The 20,538-nt window shown below is 43.0% G+C and overlaps 1 protein-coding gene across 1 annotated transcript in view; it reads right to left on the bottom strand.

The window, feature by feature from the left end:
- The window catches only part of KIF15 (kinesin family member 15), a 2,415,358-nt gene that overhangs the window by 929,801 nt on the left and 1,465,019 nt on the right, over nucleotides 1-20,538 (bottom strand). The window contains exon 27 of the mRNA XM_044065522.1: nucleotides 6,007-6,092. Within this exon, the coding sequence (XP_043921457.1) occupies nucleotides 6,007-6,092 (86 nt within the window). The remainder of the gene's footprint in view (nucleotides 1-6,006; nucleotides 6,093-20,538) is intronic.

Raw genomic sequence — 20,538 nt, 5'->3', positions numbered from 1 at the left:
ACCTACAACGGTCCACTGAGCTGTAAGCTTTGTAAGAGCTGTATGCTTTTCCATGTGGAAAACATATCAATTTCTGAAGTTGTGTTACCTACCCATTCCCCCAACCACTTCCAGGAGAACTGATTTAGACACACACCTGCAGGAGAAATCTGAAACAATGGTTTATGGATTTTGCAAGAAAATTTACATTCCCTGAAATGTGAACTATTGACAGAATGTCTCCTGTGGCCCTGTCAAATGCACAATGCTTTGCTACATAGAGGACACTATATGTAGATTTAAATATTCTAGCCTTCAGACAATCAACATGACAGTCGTGCTACACTTCACATATAAGTGCCTCTACAGCCTTTAAATTTACAACTGCAAATAAACAAGCATGGAATTCAGCATCAGCTTTTTAATACTAGAATGCTAGCACCAAAAAGTACAGTTTTGTACCTACCATAAATGTAGATGTTCGAAGATCCACATTGCTGCAGTCCTTACACTTGGGTAGTCCGCTGTCCTCGGTCGGACCGAATATCAAAGTATAAGGCTGACGTCGGTCAAGGCGCATTAGACTGACATCAGGACGTCAGGGTACAAATGCGCATGACCGACGTCATATCCTCAGTCTTTTCTTGCCCCAGATGTCAGAAGACCCTAACAAGAAAGGTCAAACACCAAAGACAACAAACAACCAACCAACCACCCTAGTACTAATAATATGTACAATATATACAATATACACAATATTTACAATCCAACCCACACAACCGCCTCTAACTACAGAGGGAAGGAGGGAGGGTTGACTGCAGCAATGTGGATCTTGAACATCTACATTTATGGTAGGTACAAAACTGTACTATGTTCTTCATCTCACATTGCTGCAGTCCTTACACTTTGGTAGAATCCCAAAGCAGAGGTAAGGGAGGATGGCACAACTATAAAGAAGCAGGAGCTGCCAAAATGCCCTGTAAAATAGCAGTGGCAAAACCAGCCCTAGATTTAGAGTAAAGTGGAAGGTGATAATACTTAGAGAAAGTATGCACTGAACTCCAAGTAGCTGCCTCCAAGATATCTTTAGTTGCCACCCCCCTTAAAAAAGCTGTTGAAGTGGCAGTAGCCCTAGTGGAATGAGGCCTAATCCCAGCTGGAACCTCCTTGCCATGATGGGAATAACAGAAAGCAATGCAAAACCCAATCCACTTAGAAATAGTTTGTTTTGACACAGGCTTGCCCTGAGAACTCAAAGCAAAAGAAACAAATAACTGCTGAGACTGCCTGAACCCTTTAGTTCTGCTCAAATAATATCGCAACTGCCTGTGTATATCCAAAGTGTGCAAAATCTTTTCCCCTTTATTTTGGGGGCTTGCATAAAAGGTAGGCAAATGAATAGTTTGGTTTAAAGCCACACTAGAAACCACTTTAGGCATAAAGGAAGGATTAGTACGCAAAGATACCCTATCCTTATGGAAAATTAAGAAAGGCTCAACTGCCATAAGGGCCTGTAATTCAGAAACCCTTCTCGCAGAGGTAATGGCTAACAAAAAAGCAGTCTTCCATGATAAATATTTCAACTCAGCAGTAGCTGCAGGCTCAAAAGGTTGTAGAGTGAGTTTCTGCAACACAAAATTGAGATCCCAAGCAGGAGTAGGAGCTCTCCGTGGGGGTCTTATATTCTTTGCCGCTGTAAGGAATTGCTTAAACAAAGGATGAGAAAACAATGGTGGGTCACAATCATAGTGAGCAGAAATTGCTGCAGCATGAATCTTAATAGAAGAGAAGGACAAACCTTTGTCCAGTAACTCAGTAAGATATTGAAGAGCCACACATAAATTAGGCTTAGAAACATCAAATGCTTTTGCTGCACTCCAAAATAAAAATCTCTTCCATTTATCTGCGTACATTTTCCTTGTACTAGGCCTTCTGGCCTCCAAAATAACATTCAAAACTTGCTGTGGAAGCTGAAACCCTCCAGGGTTTAAAACAGAATATGCCAGGCTGTCAGGTGAAGAGAGTGAAGTTTGACATTGTGTAAATGACTGTTCTCCTGAGACAGCAGGTGTGGAATTGAAGGTAAAGGCCATGGAGGCTCCCGTACCAGACTTCTCAGTAGTGGGTACCAATGCTGTCGAGGCCAATCTGGAGCTATTAAAATCATCTTTGGCTTGTCCTGTCTGACCTTCAGAAGTACCTTTGGGAGGAGAGGCAGAGGTGGAAAGGCATACACATGAAGATTGCTCCAACTGAATGAAAGAGCGTCCACTTTCCAAGCTGTGGGATGAAAACTTTTTGTGCAAAACTTTGGCAGCTGGTAGTTCAGTGGAGAAGTTTAACAGATCTATGTCTGGAGTTCCCCATGACACTGTCAATTTCTGAAATACATGAGGATCCAATTTCCACTCGTGGGGATCCATAATTTGTCTGCTCAACACATCTGCTAAGGAGTTCTGTGCTCCCGGCAGAAACCTTGCCTGAAGATTTAGCTTTAAACTGAGAGCAGTCTCTCACAAAATCATTGCTTGTCTGCACAGAGGATAAGAATGTGTTCCCCCTTGCTTGTTGATGTACCACATGACAGTTGTGTTGTCTGTTAGAATCAACACCTGCCCTGGAAGAAGTAAATCCTTGAAAGCTATTAATGCAAATTGGACTGCTAACATCTCCTTCAGGTTGATATGTAGATGTAGAAGTCTGGCAGGCCACGTGTCTTGTATCCACTTTCCATTTAGATGAGCTCCCAAGCTTTGTCTGAGGCATCTGTCGTTAGAATCTGACTCGCCTCTGGCCGGGTCACAGAGAGTCCCTTGTTTAGGTGACATTCCTGAGCCCACCACAAAAATTCCTTTTGAATGCGAGGTATTATCTGAATGACAGTGTCCATATCTTGGCAGTGCTGTGTCCATACATTTTTGAGATACCATTGTAGCTTCCTCATATGCAGTTTGGCATTGGGAAGCACCAGAATACAAGATGCCATGAACCCCAAGGCTTGAAGGACTGTCCTTGCAGTCAGCCTGGACTGATGAGACAATTGATGGAAGTAAAGAGAAAGATTCTTTTGTTTGTCCGGGGTCAAACAGGCCATCTGGGATGCTGTATTCAGTCTCACACCCAGAAAGCACATGTCCTGAGAGGGTACTAGACTGGACTTTATTTCGTTCACAGAATACCCCAGGCATCTTAGCACTGCTATCACATAGTGTAGCTGATGAAGAAGTTCGTCCTTTCCTTGAGCCAGAATCAGGCAATCGTCCAAATAAGGATAGATCTGTATTCCTCTTAGCCTGAAGAAAGCTATCACCGGAGCCAGAACCTTCGTGAACACTCTGGGCGCAGTAGATAAGCCAAAGGGCAATGCAGAGAACTGATAATGAGAAGTCCCAGCCCGAAAACGAAGATACTTCCTGCAACTTAGCCTGATAGGAACATGAAGGTAAGCCTCCTTGAGATCCAGAGTCACCATCCAGTGATCTTTGCCCAGCAGAGGTAAAAGCTGTTGTAACGTCAACATTTTGAACTTGGGAATGTCCAGATAAGTGTTGAGGATAGATAAATCCAAAATTGGTCTCCACGTGTTCCCCTTCTTTGGTACTAGGAACAGGCGAGAATAAAATCCTAGGCCCACTTCTGACAGAGGGACCGGTTGTATGGCTCCTATTTGGAGTAGCAGAGAAATCTGTTTGTGAGCCTCTATTCTTTGCTGAGGAGGAACGTCTGGCATGCCTTTGAAAGGAGGTAAGGTATGGAAATAAAACCTGTAACCTTGGTGTATGATATCCAATACCCATCTGTCTTGGGTAATTAAACTCCAATTTTCCTTGAAAAGTGCCAACCTTCCTCCCAAAAGTGCTGCCAGACGAGAAGGCTCTGGCAGCTGAAAAGGTAGGTCATTGGGTCTGTTTACGAAAGGACTGACCCCTGCCCTCACCCGAAGACTGTGCAGGTGAACTCCCTGTTCTAGGCCTGAAAGAGCCCTGAGCTCTGCCCCTACCACGTCTAGACCTACCACTAGACTGGGAATCATAAGAAGGATACGTCCACCCCTTGGTAGGCCAATTTCTGCTAAACTTCGGAGGCTGAACCTGCAAAAAATCTTTAACAGTCTGCATAGACTTAGCCTTGTCTTCCATTTTCTTTAAGACTGCCTCAACAGGTGAACCAAACAACACATCTGATTGTAAAGGAGCATCTAAAATCCTTGTCTTAACATGGTCAGATAAATTCTGATCCCTCAGCCAGGCGTGCCTGCGAAGAACTGACCCAGTGGCCGCCACCCTAGACGAGGCCTGTACAGCATCAAAACCACATTGCAAAGAATGCTTACCCACTTGTTCAGAGACATGTACCAAATCTTGTAACTCTTTACACTCAATACCTTCCGCCAGAGCATCTACCTTAGACTTCAATTGAGAAAGTAGATAGTTTTGTATTTCAACATGTGAAACTGGCAATTCAGAGCCCTCATAGCTAGGGTGGAAGAAGTATAGACTTTCTTTCCCCATCTATCCAAAGCCCTGGCCTCTTTATCTGGAGGAACCGGATTTTTAACAACAGAAGCCTTAACACCCTTAGGCCCCTGACTAACAGTTTCTGGGTCCGCCCTAGGACTCTTAAAAAGATACTTATGAGCTTCAGGCACCCTATAATACCTATCTGGCTTAACAGGAGCAGGAGGCAAAGAATCAGGATTAAGAGAAGCCTCTGCAAACACATCCTCCACAACATCCAGAACAGGAGGTATAGCCAAAGGCCTATGCTGGGGTAAAAACAAAAATTCCCTAAGCCTTTTCCTGGAATCAGAGAAGTCCTGACCTTCCCACTTAAAATGCTCCCTCATGGAATGAAGAGTCTCTGAAAAACAAAAATCCTCAGGAGGAGAAGCAGAAGGAGTAGAATCATCCACATCAGAATCAGAATAAGGAGAATACTCCTGCAAGTCTTCAGCCGAAGACTCTGAAACATCTGAAGCCTGCTCAAAACTCCCAACTCAGGTTCCACCCTAGGCCTCTTATCAGGAGGGGGCAAAGAACCTCTAATCAAGGTAATCAAATCTTCTGCCATTTTAAGCATATGCTTCTTGGGCACAGATCCTGAAGAACTAGGAGTGACACCAACTGAAGCTAAACCTGGCCTGCCTCTGGGAGAAGCCTTGGAAACAGAAGGAGAAGGCCTAACCACCCTAGGAAGGGAGGGAGTACAGTAACCTGAGAAGCCCCTTCAGCCTGACCTGCCTCCTGAGAGGCCACATCCTGCAATAACAAGGTCTCCCCCTGGGACTCCAGAGAAACCTCCGGTGGAACCACCGCTCCACCGACACCTCTAAAGAACCGGCGTCCGCGGACGACTTCGCCTTGCCTGGGCTTAGCTGCTTTATCCTTGCGCTTCTTGAAGAAGCGGACGCCGGAGCATCCGACGGCATATTATAATTGCACCGCTTCAAGACTAACCTGGCACAATCTAACCTTCTCTTAATAGTGCGCTTATTGAATCTAGCACAAAAGCGACACCCAACAACGTCGTGCTCAGGCCCTAAACAAGGAATACACAAAGTATGATAATCTCTATGCGGTATCTGTTTCCCACAAGAAATACAGTTATTCACTTTTTCTGACATCCGTAAACCACTGAGGCAAGAAAAACTAAAATATTCCCAACGGGTACTTAGCCAACTTTGACTCGGTCTGAAACTCCGAGAAAATTTCAGAACGCCGAACGGCACTTGCAACGCTGCTTCTGCATCGGACCATGCGGCAAAAAAGACTGAGGATATGACGTCGGTCATGCGCATTTGTACCCTGACGTCCTGATGTCAGTCTAATGCGCCTTGACCGACGTCAGCCTTATACTTTGATATTCGGGCCGACCGAGGACAGTGGACTACCCAAGTGTAAGGACTGCAGCAATGTGAGATGAAGAACATCAACTTTCATTACCACTCAGATCAATAAATCAAAAACTAAGGTTGTGTGCTTGTCATTTAATTTTTTGAGGTGATATGAACTGGAATCCATCACTTACTTTGAGTTGCTCTCTTTGTGTTCTTCTAATTGACAGCTCATTTTGGTGTTGCATTCCCTTTCGGTTTCCAGAAGTTCCTGTAGATTCTGTAACATTAAGTTGATTCAATTAAAAAACAAATATCAACTATAGGATGAAAATTTGTTTTATAAAGCAGTTAGGAGCAAACATTCATGAAAACTTGCTCATCTTCTATGATGGTTAAATGGGTAGTAATTTCAAACATGAAACGACAAATGATTATACAGGTATAAACTATATGAGAAAGACCCTTAAGGAAATCACTTTATACTAACTAGTGTGCTTATATGGAATGTACGTAATGACTGTAGACTATCTGCAAGAAACGAATAAAGCCAATTACAAACATTACCTGCTGCAATGATACATACTTGATAGCATCTCAAACATCTCTTTCAAGATTTACAAAATTTGGCTCTATAGACAACAAAATAAAAAGTAGAATTCAAGCAAGTCCTAGATGCTCTTCAAATTTATGAAGCTTTTTTTTTTTTTTTTAATCAAAGATGGTATAGCAGCATAGGGTAGTTTTCTCCATGAAGGCCGACAAACAATTCAAGGATTGGATGAGAACTTAAAAATGCCATGTAGCAATTTTAAAAAAAGATGATCCATGCTTCACTTTTTTCCCTAAAAATAAAAAGATAAAAAGGGGTAGCACATTTGCTGACTGGATATTTTGAAAACACACTACAACAAATACCCTAAGCTGATATTCTGCAAGTGAATGTCACACAACAGCCGCAAAACACAAAGTAAAGACAGAGAAGTGTGAATTAAGTGCGACTTTATACAAAAAAGAATGTTGCAAATACACAAGGAATCAAAGCAGGTCAAACATACAGAAAAGATATGAGAAACCCACCAGGGAGAAAATGTCTTGCATTAAAATGAGCATGACTCCATGGCCTCATGGGATGCCTAGTTGTCACCCAAACAATCCAAGTTTTGTCAGCAGCATGGGTACTGGAAGGAGTTGGGCCAGGAGGAAGAAAGTGAGCAGCTGACATTGGCTCCCCCATCCTAAGCAGCGCAAAATTGCTTTAGCTGGTATCTTGGGAAACAACTAAAGGGATTGCTAGTTGTTCTATCAGTGGGAATAAGCTTACTGAGCACATGCTGCACTACCTGTGTGCCACACAAGTCAGTTCAGCATGTAAAAATTAAATTCTATAGCATCAGCATTACTACTATTTAAGACTGATGCTAAGTAAATGACTATGTGCAGCACATTTACTGCTACAGCTACTGTATACTTGGGCCTAGCAAGAGGAGAGGTCATAATAAGAACCAAAACTTGGGAAACAAAAAGTATGTTCTTGCCATACTGGTTGAACTATGATGGATCCCTTCCTTGACAAGTCAAAAATTAGAAGTATCCTTCTCCACTAATCAAAGTTCTGGACTTTTTCTCTTGGAAGCGCATGTATATAGAGATGCCTATGCTCAAATGCAGTGATATGATGCTCAGACATCACAAATGTGCCTAGCCCTCAAAAGCCCAAGAGTTCATTCTAACCATTAGTTACCACACTTTGTACAAGTGAAGAAAAAGAGATTTGACAACTACACTGCTAACAAATAATATGCAAGCATATATGCGTGCACAACTTAGAAAGAACTCCAACAGCTGAGGCTGCGTGATGAAGGGGCTTGTCCAAATACAGGGCACTGGTCCTTTCATAGTGCAAATGATTATCTGTAATTTCAGTGACTCCTACAAGTGTCAGATTATTGGACTAAATCCCAAACAGGGAATCCATAGGGATTAGAAAGAATCTGTCCTTAGGCTTCCTCTGTATAGATATACAGAGGAAGCCCAATGACTGTAATCATACTCACGACAATAGAGCTTGTTGAACTTGTGTACGGATGACCAGCTGATCCTGGCAGAGATGTCTATAGTGGAAATATTCTCAAAGCAATCTCGGAAAACATCCACACCTTTAACAGAAAGAACTTTGGCCACAGAACTTCCCTTTTAGGCAGTCAGCAGTCTGATAATATAAGGTAATGCAGATGAAAAAAAAATTAGAACTTATTTGTGTGACTGCCAGACATTCTCTCCACAAACAAAGGAAATTGACAACTGTTTTAAGGCATTTAAATTTATGCAACCATACAAAGAACAGTGACTGCACACCCAAGGTCTCTCTCTCTTATCTGGCTTTATTCATCTTCCAATTGCTTTCTCCAGGAAGAATCTGTTTTTTATTTTGCTTTTATTCACCAGGATTCTCTAAATGGGTTTAGTTAAAAAAAAAAAAAAAAAAAATACATATCTATATCTATCTATATACATACACACACACAACACACACACATATATATATATATATATATATATATATATATATATATATATACACATACAGATATATATATATATATATATATATACACATATATAGATAGAGAGATACAGATATATAGATATCAAATCCTGTTCAGTGGACGCCAGGCAAGAAAAGCTCAAACATTTTTAAACTGACACTGAACATACATGGAGACATTAAGTCATCTACATCAATTACACATATAATTGCTAATTAATTGCATTCCTATGAAAGTTCATGGACAACAAACAACTCATTTGTCAGCCTGCTCATCTGCCCGTTGGGTTCTCGTTTTGTGGTCAAATAATTTCTTAAAGGCGCCCTTCATCTATGACCTCCTAGGAAACCTATTCTTTCTCCTTAGGACATCAAGTGTGCTTTGGAAAAATCGACTCAGGCTTCTTCTGAGCATGCAGATTCTACTACTTCGCAACATTGTACCTGGAAGACTGCCTTTTTGCTGGCCCTTTCTTCTGCTGTGAGGATTTCTGAGCTTCAGGCCTTTATGGCCATTCCTCCTTTTTTGGTTTTCCACAGGGACAGGGTGTCCCTTTGTACAAATCCTCCTTTTATGCCCAAACCGGTAAATGAGTTGTCCTTGAATCAGTCAGTAAACCTTTCTCATCAGACTGATAGAGAGAGGGTCTTGCATACCTTAGATTTGCACAGACAGCTTGGGTACCATTTGGATAAAGCTAAGGCCATTCGTAAGTCTGAACAGCCTTTTTTCCCTTTTCATCCCAGGACATTGGGTTTGGCTATTTCTAAGCAAACCATCTCCTCCTCCTCCTAGATAACTAAGGCCATTTCTTTTCATTATCCTTGTCATGGCAAGTCTTTGTCTATTTCTGTTAGAGCTCATTCCACTAGGGCTGTTCCCCCGTCGAGTGCTTTCTTCAATGGTTTGTACACCAACTCCATCCCTGAAGCTTCTACTTGGTCTTCAGTGCATACCTTTACTAAGCATTATAAACTGGATATGGTCTCTAGGGCCAGAGCAGGTTTTGCTAGAGGCATTTTGTATGGGTTTGTTGAGGGCTCTTCTCAGCCTTCCACCTCCCATTCTGTTTTTGAGCTTTTTCACTCTGCTTATAGTATAGAACACTGCAAAAGTAACATAGAAGGACATAGTATAGTTGTGTAAAACCTTACCATAACGGTAGATGTCCTTATCTTCACTGTTGCAGTATTCACTCACTCACTCCTTCCCTCCAAGCCACTCGTTTGTTCTGGTTTTTGGTTTGGACTCCCTTCTGGCTGAGAGTCTCCCCCTATCTTCTGCATTTTTTCCTCCTGGATGTGCATAGTCGCCTTTGTCCTATGGAGACTGCTCTCTACTGGGGCAATAAAGTTCTGGGTAGCTGTGTCCATATGTCACCTTTATGTCCTACATCCCGTGCAGGAAGCTAATGTATGATGTACACAGCATACAGAATTATAAAGCTTTCTTATATAGGCCGAACATCAGGCTATCCTAGGCAGGAGACTCCTATAGTAAATAATACCGCAACAGTGAAGAGAAGGACATCTAATTTTACACAACTGTGCTTTCTCCCTGATTACTAGCAGAGGGCCTGGAGTCCAAAGATGGTTTACAGATTAGGCAGCATGTTTTAGAACCATCATTTATTTGACATTTATGTGGTTTGAATTGTCTTACTTATTCCACAGGCCCTGGACTTTCATTTCCTTAGACAAAGTTTTCCAAGCAAAGATCTGATGCATCTGTGGTTACAGAATGAGTAAAGGCTGGAAGGGAAAAGTGGAGATCTGGGTTGAGAGAGAACTGATTCACCCACCTGAGTAGCTCCTTTTTCACAAACTCCAACACTGGAATCTGAAAAATAAGGGGGTGCTGGTGTTGGGTTCAAACTGATATAGCAAACTGTTTAATTCTTCTGATGTGAAGTCTGGTCAAAAGAATCATTAGAATAGTGGAGGCCATGAAACCTAAAATTCTGAGATATTCCCTGGCAGATGCCAATTGGAAAACATCAGAAATTGCTGAATGTAACAATCCACTTTGTCTTTGGGGAAAAACGCATCAGGAAGGATGCGTCCAGAAGACATCCCAGAAAGTGAAACTGAATGAGAGATTTCTCTATCTTCAACTGAAACCCCAAACTGAGAAAAGTTTTTTTTTTTTTTTTTTTTTACCCCAGCCAGAGATTCTCAACAACCCGTGAAAAGATCTGTAAAAATTAGTCAAGCATCTAAATATTTGCAAAGGCAAATACCCCGCAATCTGCAATTGACTATTACAGGAGGCAAACAATTTGTAATGGGAGCTGCTGACAAACCAAAGGGCAGAGCAGAGAACTGAAATGTAAACCAAACAGAAAAATATAAGTACTGTCGAACACCTTTGATAATTGGAATTTGATGATAAACATCTTTAAACTTAGAAAACTGAGAGGTGGAATGAGAGATAACAGACTGCAGACAGAGCATTCTGGACATTGGAATTTTCATGAAGGTTTAGAAAAGAAAGATCTGGGATATGTGTCCGGGTTCCTTCCTTCCTTTTGTACCAGAAAGGTTCTTGGAACAAAATCAGTTTCCTCTTTGGTCTAGGGGAACTGGTACTATAAAACACCTTGAGGCAGCATCTTATTCTATGACAAGAAGATTACTGGCCTCAAACAGTTGCCCTATGCAGCATGATTGAAAAAGCGAAGAGTGTTCTCTGTTGCATACCGCTTTCTCAGAGGTGATCTCTGTCTAATGTACAGAGCCATGTCCAACCCAGAATTGTTGAACATGCTCCATCTTAACAAAACCAAATCTACTCGAGCTACACGCTCTAGGGATATAAACCTCAACACAACAATGAAAAGAACATGCTGGAGGGATAGATTCCCTTTGCAGAGACTTCTTACTATGGAACAGGGTCCCGATCTACATAAGACAGAGCCTCTCACTATCATTCTTCAAGAGGAACCTTGATGAGTGGATGGGTAACAGAAAGTTCACACCAGGGATCACACCAACAGCACTACTAGATAGGGGCCAAGGGTACTAGATGCTAGTACAAGGGTCTAGGGAACTACTAAAGGGGTGGTGAATACTGCACAACGTGGCTGGGCTAATATATGCCTTCGGGCAGATAGCCCAGTACCAACCTAAGAGGGAACAGGGATGTTTGACTGAATGGATGAACAGTAATCCCTTAAAATGGAGAAAAGGAATCCCACTACCAGTTGTACACTTTCTGAATGACTCCCAGAACCTAAATGACAGATGTTATCTGGTGCCACAGAGAAAGAAGTGAAGAGAGACTTTGGGAAAGCTTTACAGGTTTGCCAGAGTTGAGAGGGAAAACACGTGAACAGGCATAAAATCAGTTTGTTTTCTTTGTTTGCCCTTGGTATTGGGAGGACCCTACTCTCTCCTTTGAGCATCTGTCCCCTTTGATTTCTGAAATTTTGTTTACCTGTGGCTTACTGGGAATATTTATTCTGTTTCATCAAAAATTGAACTGGAAGAAGAGTTTCCATTGCATTTTGGCACTGATGGTTGAAAATCTGGGTAACTTCCTGAATTAACTTTGCCTTTACATCTAGCCTTTTAAGGACCTCATCGACAGAATGTCCAAACGACACACCTTCACCGAGGGGAGCACTCAATCTCTGCTTTAACAACCTCTGCCAAATTCTGAGAATGTAACAATCTTATCACTGTTGTAAGGCAGCTTGCTCTAGAAACAGCAGCAGCAGTGTGATGAGCACATTTTAGAGAATGTTTGGTTACCTAAGACACAGAAGATGCTAACTAATTCAGAGACGCCTTTCTCTATGAAAAAATGAGGTCAGCAATTAACTCGCTCATATTGTTAATGGAAGCAATCAGAAATTTAGAAATGTGAGCCTAACAAAGTACAAGTTGCGCAAGTAAACTTCCAACAACAGTAGATGTTTGAATGATCACTGTTGCAGTAGCCTTAGCTATATGGGTTATATCCTGCCAAGGATATGACAACTGGCCAGCTTCCAAAGTTTCAGGGCACATTCCATGCACCCAAACTGTCTGTGGTAGCTCGAGCTGAGCAGACTAAAAGTCAAGCATGGGCGACAAGCCTCTTACAGGTTTCCTGCCAGCAGAGAGGGAGGTTGTGCCCTGAAATGACAATGCTAGGAAGAAAACTGACCACATCCTGACAAACAAAAAACACACCAAAAGACAAGGTGGATGAAAGAAGGCAAGTTTACAAACACAACTGTACTATGTTCATCATATTGATCATTATATGGGCAGACTACCGTAGCTTCTCCTTCCACCTCCTAAATGTTTTAAGAGTTCAGGAGCCCCTGGAGAATAGCCCTTGCAAAGCCTAATCTTAGACGTAGAGAAGAAATCAAGCTTATAGTGCTTTGTAAAAGAATGTATGGATGACTAAGTTACAGCTTCTAGAACACTTCTACACTCCAAACGAGTAGGCTTTAACCCTGCCTGGAATAGTTTTGTTGTGGTGAGTATAACAAAGGGTAATTGCCTTAGGCAACCATTTGAAAATAGTCTGTTTTGACACAGGTTGTCCATTCTTTTTACCTTCACTTGGAAGTGGTATTGATCCAAATATCTAAAAGATTTAATTCCATCAAGAGAGTGCATGACTTGTCTGTGGGTATGTAATGTATGGGGTATCCTTTCTCAATCATTTTTTGGTTCAGGAAAGAAAATGGGTAGATGGCTAATTTGGCTCAAAGTAAATCTGGAAAACGCTTTATGCAGAGTAGGATTAATTCTCAAAGAAACCCTGACCCTGTCGAAAATAAGTTGGAGCCAACTCACATTAAGAGCCTGCAACTCAAATACCCTACTGGGAGAGGTCAGAACAATCAATGAAAAGTACAGTTTTGTACCTACCATAAATGTAGATGTCCGAGAGGTATGCATCTGCAGTCCTAACAAATGGTTGTCCTGGCCTCAGGCAGCCCTTCGGTCGGCCGGATTCCAAAGTCTGGGTCTGGCCTCGGCTGATGTCGCACTTCACCCGACGTCATAGCTGCAGTTCAGCGGGTATAAAGGCATCAGCCAACGCCATTTTCCTCAGTGTTTCTTGCCCCAGATGCCAGGTGCCCTCTAGGAAGGCTAAATTTGGATAAATGCAAATGTTTCCAAACAATAGAGAGCAAATAGAAATAAACATGTATATACATATATACAAACAAATACACCATAATAGATTCCCCCAGCTAGCTATAAGATGGGCAAATACCCTAGGAGTACCACAGAGGGGAAGGAGGGTGGGTAATCCTGACTGCAGATGCACACCTCTCGGACATCTACATTTATGGTAGGTACAAAACTGTACTATGTCCTTCAAGGATGCATCTGCAGTCCTAACAAATGGGTAGAATACCATAGCCAAACTGGGGGAGGAGGCACTAAGGAGGCACTAAGAGTTTATGGTGTAGTTAAGATCCCTTGCAAAACAGCAGTGGCAAAACCTGCTCGGGATCTGGAGTATAAAGGTAGATTATAATGCTTGGCAAATGTATGCACGGAGCTCCAAGTAGCAGCCTCTAAAATGTCTTTGGCAGCCACCGTGAAGAAAGCTGTAGTAGTGGCTGTAGCCCTTGTGGAGTGAAGTCTGATGTTTTCTGGAGTTGCCTTTCCATGAAAAGAGTAACAAAATCTAATGCAATTTCCTATCCATTTTGAGATTGTTTGTTTTGAAATTGCTTTTCCTTCCATTCCTGTTGCATATGCTACCAGAAGCTGGTCAGTTTTCTATTATTCTTGGTTCTGTCCAGGTAGTAGCGCAATTGTCTGTGTACATCCAAGGTATGCACCAATCTTTCCCGCCTGTTCTGTGGGTTGGGGAAGAATGTTGGTAGGTGTATTGCTTGGTTTAATGATACCCTGGAGACCACTTTTGGCATAAAGATAGGATTAGTTCTCATGGACACTCTATCCTGATGGAAGATAAGGAAGGGCTGTACTGCCATCAATGCCTGTAATTCAGAAACCCTTCTAGCTGAAGTGATTGCAAGCAGGAATGCAGTCTTCCAAGATAAGTACTGTAATTCTGCTGTTGCTGCTGGTTCAAAAGGGGGGAGTGTCAACTTTTCTAACACAAAGTTCAAGTCCCATGTAGGCAATGGTGGTTTCCTTGGTGGCTTTACATTTTAATTCCTCTGAGAAACTGCCTGAGTAGAGGTTGAGAGAAGACTGGAGGATCCATGTTGTATTCTGCTGAAATTGCTGATGCATGAATCTTAATGGAGGAGTAAGATAGACCATTGTGGAAAAGCTCTGCTAAGTATTCCAGGATGTTACCTATGTTTGCCAATTTTGCATCCACTCCTTTTGTTGCACTCCAAATGAGATATCTTTTCCATTTTGCTGAATAAGTTTTCCTTGTTGAGGGTCTGCGAGCCTCCAAGATAATGTCTTTAACCCTTTGAGATAAATCTGGGTTATTTCTCCTTATGTAATGTTCCAAGCAGCTAGCTGCAGAGTTTTCAAGTTTGGATGCAGGATTTTGAAGTTGTTCTGTGTTAGCAGTAGAGGTAGTAGGGTAGAGGCCATGCGTGTTCCCGGGACATACTCCTCAGTAGCGGGTACCAATGTTGCCTCGGCCAATCTGGAGCTATCAAGATGATCCTCGGGTGTTCTTCTTTGATCTTCAGTAGCACTTTGTGCATCAAAGGAAGAGGAGGGAATGCATATGCTGTCAGGTTTTCCCAACTGAAGGATAGGGAGTCCACCTTCCAAGCAAGTGGGTGGTATGTCTTTGTGCAGAATTTTTTCAATTGGTGGTTGTGTGGGGATGCGAACAGGTCTATTTCTGGCAGCCCCCATTTGCCTGTGATGGTTTTGAAGATTTCTGGATGGAGCATCCATTCGTGGGCATCCATGGTGGTTCTGCTTAAGATGTCTGCTAGTATATTTTCTTTTCCTGGCACGAATATGGCTTGGAGCTGAATGTTGAGGCTCAGGGCCACATTCCAGAGGTCCATTGCCATCCGGCATAGAGGATATGAATGTGTGCCTCCCTGTTTGTTGATATACCACATAACTGTGGTGTTGTTTGTCCTTATCAGCAAATGACCCTGTTGAAGAAATGGTCTGAATGTCTGAATTGCCTGTTTTACTGCCAGCATCTCTTTTTGATTTATGTGTAGGTTCATCTGGTCTTGAGTCCATAAGCCTTGTATGCACTTGTCCACCATGTGTGCCCCCCAACCGAGGTCTGAGGCGTCCGTGGTGATAGTCTGGCTTGGGTGAGGCCTGTGGAAGGGCAGTCCTTTGTTCAATTGACAGGCCTGGGCCCACCACTGGAATTCTTGCTTCAGGCATGGAATTATTGGAATTTGGGTTTCTAGGCTGTGCTTGTGCTGAGACCATAAATTCCTCAGGTACCATTGCAACTTCCTCATATGTAGTCTGGCATGTGGAATTAATATTATGCAGGATGCCATGTAACCCAGGGCTTGCAGGATTTTCCTTGTTGTAAGCTGGTTCTGCGTTGTTAATGCCATGAAATAGAGTGGTAGCTGCTTCTGTTTTTCTGCTGTGAGGAATGCCACCTGGTTTGATGTGTCCAGTTCTGCACCCAGGAAGGTTATCCTTTGGGATGGCATCAGCCTTGACTTTTTTGTGTTGACTGTGTATCCCAGAGCTTGTAGCAGGTGAATAACCTTTTTCAAATCTTTTGTTAATTTGTCTTTGCTGTCCGCTTGTAACAGGCAATCGTCCAGGTATGGATAAATTTGAATTCCCTGAAGCCTGCAATGAGCAATTACTGATGCCAGGCATTTCGTAAATACTCTGGGCGCAGTAGATAAGCCAAAAGGCAATGCTGAGAATTGATAATGCTCTGATCCTGCAAGAAATCTGAGGTATCTTCTGCAATTTGGTCGTATGGGGACGTGCAGGTATGCCTCCTTGAGATCCAGAGTCACCAGCCAAGACTCCTTGCCCAGCATGGGAAGAAGTTGCTGTAGGGTCAGCATTTTGAATTTTGGAACAATGAGATATGTGTTTAGAGCGGACAGGTTGAGGATAGGTCTCCATTGGTTTTCCTTTCTTGGTACTAGGAAAAGCCTTGAATAAAATCCTTGTCCTTGTTCCATAGGTGGTACCTTTTCTATAGCTCTCATCCTGAGTAAGTGGTCTATTTGCTGCAGAGCGTTTGTCCTTTGGTTTGGAGGTAGGTTTGGCATTCCTCTCTTCCTTGGAAGAGTATGGAAGTGAAACCTGTAGCCTTTGTCTATTGTCTGTAAAATCCATTTGTCTCCTGTAATGTAATGCCAATTTACTGAAAATAAGGCTAATTTTCCGCCTAAGGGTGCTGCCATTTGTTCCCTGGTAGGCAGTTTCAGAGCCAAGTCACTGTGATTGTCCTGTAGAAATGGTAGTGGCTGGATCTGTGGCAGTAGTTCTCTGGCTGTTAGGCTGCCACTGACGTCCCCTGTAGGCACCTCTGGATTGACCTCTGCCCCTAGGGCGTCTATTTCTGCTTCTTTGTGCTCTGGTGGTGTCTGGAAAGGACCAATTCTTGGAAGGCCAGTTCCTACTAAACCTTGGAGGCTGGACCTGTAAGAAATCCTTGACTGTCTGGACAGATTTAGCTTTTTCTTCCACCTTCTTCAACACTTGCTGTGCAGGGGAACCAAACAGACTGTGCTTTTCCATGGGAGCATCTAGAAGCTTTGACTTTATATGGTCTGGTAAGGATTGCTCTTTTAACCATGCATGCCTTCTGATCACTGTACCAGTCATAGCTGATCTAAAGGAAGCCTCCAGTGCATCATAGCCGCATTTTAAGGAATGATTACTGACCTGCTGAGTGTTATGCACCAAATCCTGAAGGGACTTACGGTCTAAAGGTTCAGGCGAGGACAGTTTTTTAGTAAGCTGATCTAACAGAAATTCCTGATACTGAATCATGTGGAATTGACAGTTTAAGGCCCTAGTGAAAGAGTAGCAGAAGTATAAACTTTTTTACCCCATCTCTCCAATGCCCTAGAGTCTCTTTCAGAGGGAGGGTTTTGGCAGAGGCAACTGCTACAGCTTTGGGGCCCTGTGAAATAATTTCAGGATCTGCAATAGGAGCCTTATACAAATGATAATGTGTGTCCGGAACCCTGTAGTATCTGTCGGGCTTAGCAGGGGCCGGAGGCAGTGAGTCAGGGCAGTACAAGCATCATTAAAGGCATCATCCACAACTGTAAGTACTGGAGGAATAGCTAAAGGCCTATGCTGTGGTAAATGTAAAAAGGTCCTAAGCCTTTTCCTAGAGTCTGAAAAATCCTGGCCCTGCCATTGAAATTGTTCCCTCATAGCATGCAAGGTTTCCCCAAAGAAAATTCCTCAGGAGGAGAGGCAGAAGGTATGGAATCCTCTGCATCAGAGTCCTCATATGGAGAATAAGGGCCCTCTGGAGGATTTGTATTTTCTGAGTCATCAGAGGAATAATCTGAAGAAACTGGCTCAGGGGGCTCTGCTCTAAGCCTCTTCTCTGGAGGTGGGTGAGAGGCCCTGTCAGGGTGAGACTGGGTTCCCCTGATCAAAGAAATGAGATCATCTGCTAGACTAAGCATTTGAGTACTAGAGCTAGGCCTGTGAGAGGGGGCTTTAGCAGACACGGCCTTTGTAGATTTAGCTGCTTTAGCCCTGGCAAAAGCCTTAATTGACATGGATGCAGGGGGCCTAGCAGCTCCACGTGCAGGAGTAGATACATCTAAGGGGATAGTATCTGATAAAGAAACTGTAAGAGCAGGTGGATTTTCAGTAGCAGATTCAGCCATGTTGGAAGAGGCCTCGGTAGAAGGAGGCATGCTTTTGGCCGAAGGAAGAACCGCGGACTCGGCTTCGGCCGAAACCGAGACACTCGCGGTTGGCTTAACCGCGGTTTCGGACGAAACCGCGGACCGCGAGTGTCGGTCCTTTTCCTTACGCTTTTTAGCTAAATGAGAAGTCGGAGTCTCCGACGGCATGTTATAAGCAAAAGCGGAGCTGAAAAACTCCTCAGCAAACTCCGACCGACATCTAAGCGTTCGCCGGTTGAAGGAAGCACAGGCTAGACAAGCTGCTACGTCGTGGTCTGGGCCTAAACAAGGTAGGCAGTAAGAGTGGAAATCTTTATGAGGTATTTGTTTCCCACAAGTTAAACAATTATTCACTTTTTCTGACATCGGCTGAGGCAAGAAAGAGTCCCCAACGGGGTACTTAGCTTTATAGAAGTCTTCGGTAGTAGCAATCTCTGGTTCTGACCGACCGGCACTTGCAAACAGCTTCTGCTTCGGGCGCCACGCGGCAAGAAAGACTGGGGAAAATGGCGTTGGCTGATGCCTTTATACCCGCTGAACTGCAGCTATGACGTCGGGTGAAGTGCGACATCAGCCGAGGCCAGACCCAGACTTTGGAATCCGGCCGACCGAAGGGCTGCCTGAGGCCAGGACAACCTATTTGTTAGGACTGCAGATGCATCCTTGAAGGACATCTGTTCTCCATGTTAAGAACCTCACGTCAGCTGGTTCAAATGGAGTAAGTGTTAGCTTCTCAAACAAAATCAAAATCCCAAGGAGGAATCACTAGTTTTCTTGGAGGCCTCTTATGCAAAATCACATTCAAAAAAGATTTTGACATGAGAAAGCATTGAAAGAGGAGCCACCATGGAAAGGTATGCTAAACATGCTAATAAATGAATGTTGACAGAGTAAGAAAGGCCATAGGATCATAACACACAAATACTGTAAAACTACATATTAACTAGCCCTGAATGGGTGTTGGTTGTATTGCTGGCATCAACTAGAAAACCTTCTCCATTTGTTAATATATGATTTTTTAGTAGCAGACTTTCTTGTCTCCATTAGTACCTGCTGCATGTCCTCAGTAAACATGTGCCTAAAGTGAATAAACACCTTATCATCCAGGCTGTCAACTTGAACACCCATGTTCTTGTGTGAGTAGATTCAGTGTGTAAGGAAGTTTGTAGTAACTACCCATGGTCATTTCCAAAAGAAAGAAGAACCACTGCTCCCTGGGCCAGAAGGGAGTCACTACAATGATCTTGGGGTATTCTTTCTGAATCTTCAGATGTACCCTGGATATTAGTGGAAAGGATGGAAAAGCATACATAAAAAAATCCTGTCCAAGGAAAAGAAAAGGCATCCATCTTTTAGGTCTACTTGCATGGAGTTATGGGTCAGAATCTGGCCAGCTGACTGTTTAGACAGGAAGCAAAGAGGTTCACTTGAGGAACTACCTACAGATGGATCAAATCTTGCAAGACTTCCTGATCTAGTTTCTATTTGTAAGGGTCTTCCCTTGTCCTGCTCAACTTGCCTGCCACACAGTTTTGCTCTGGAGGAATGCAGGATGCCTGGAAAGTGAGATTGTGCTGTGATGCTATATTCCAGCCTAACTTGGCTAGTCTAAACAGGTCCCAGGGACCAAAGATTATTCAGAGACTTGAGTGCCTTGATCAGGATAAGCATCTCTTAAACTGACATGCTTGCATCTGTCCTTAGTGTCCCACACCCCTTACATTTTTATCCTTCCTGAAACTGCTTCCCAAGCAAAGTCTGAAGCCTCTGTAGCCACTGATTGCTTTAGAACAGGGAGTGCGAATGGCAGACCTGGATTTACAGATACCTGTCATCTCTACCAAGTGATTTCCCTTCTGAGAAATCCCAGCAATGGGATCTGAAAAAATAAGGGATGTTTGTGCTGGGACCAGAGAGCCTTCAGATACCACTGTATCTTTCTCATGTGGAGTCTTGGCAGTGGCATCATGGGAATCATAGTAGTCATGAGACCCAAAATTCTGAGGTTTTCCCTTCCAGTGACAAAGGTCTAAGTGGAAAACCCCAGAAATAGATCTAGCACAGATCTATTGTTTCCTGTGGAAGAAAACCTTGAACTGTGTTATCAAGTTCACATCCCAGAAACATAATCCTGTAAGAAGGCGTCAAGCAAGACTTCTGAATAATCTCTTGCAATCCCATGTTGTGCAAGAGATCTCTCATCTAAGACAGAGATTCTTGGCACTTTGAAAAAGACTTTGCAAAGATAAGCAAGTAGTCCGAATATGATAAAATGAGTGCATTATTAAACATTTTATCCTTAGACGTTGGTGGTTTGGTCTTTGCTTTCGATACCCTGTAGTCTGCTATGAGCTATAACTGGAGCTAGACACACTGTGAACAATCTTGGTGCAGTG

This window comes from Protopterus annectens, chromosome 3.part0 (assembly GCF_019279795.1).
Source record: "Protopterus annectens isolate FY-2018-M chromosome 3.part0, PAN1.0, whole genome shotgun sequence".
In the NCBI taxonomy this organism is placed as follows: Eukaryota; Metazoa; Chordata; order Ceratodontiformes; family Protopteridae; genus Protopterus; species Protopterus annectens.
Note: the sequence above shows the minus strand (reverse complement) of the source record. Positions and strands in the feature narration are given on the sequence as shown.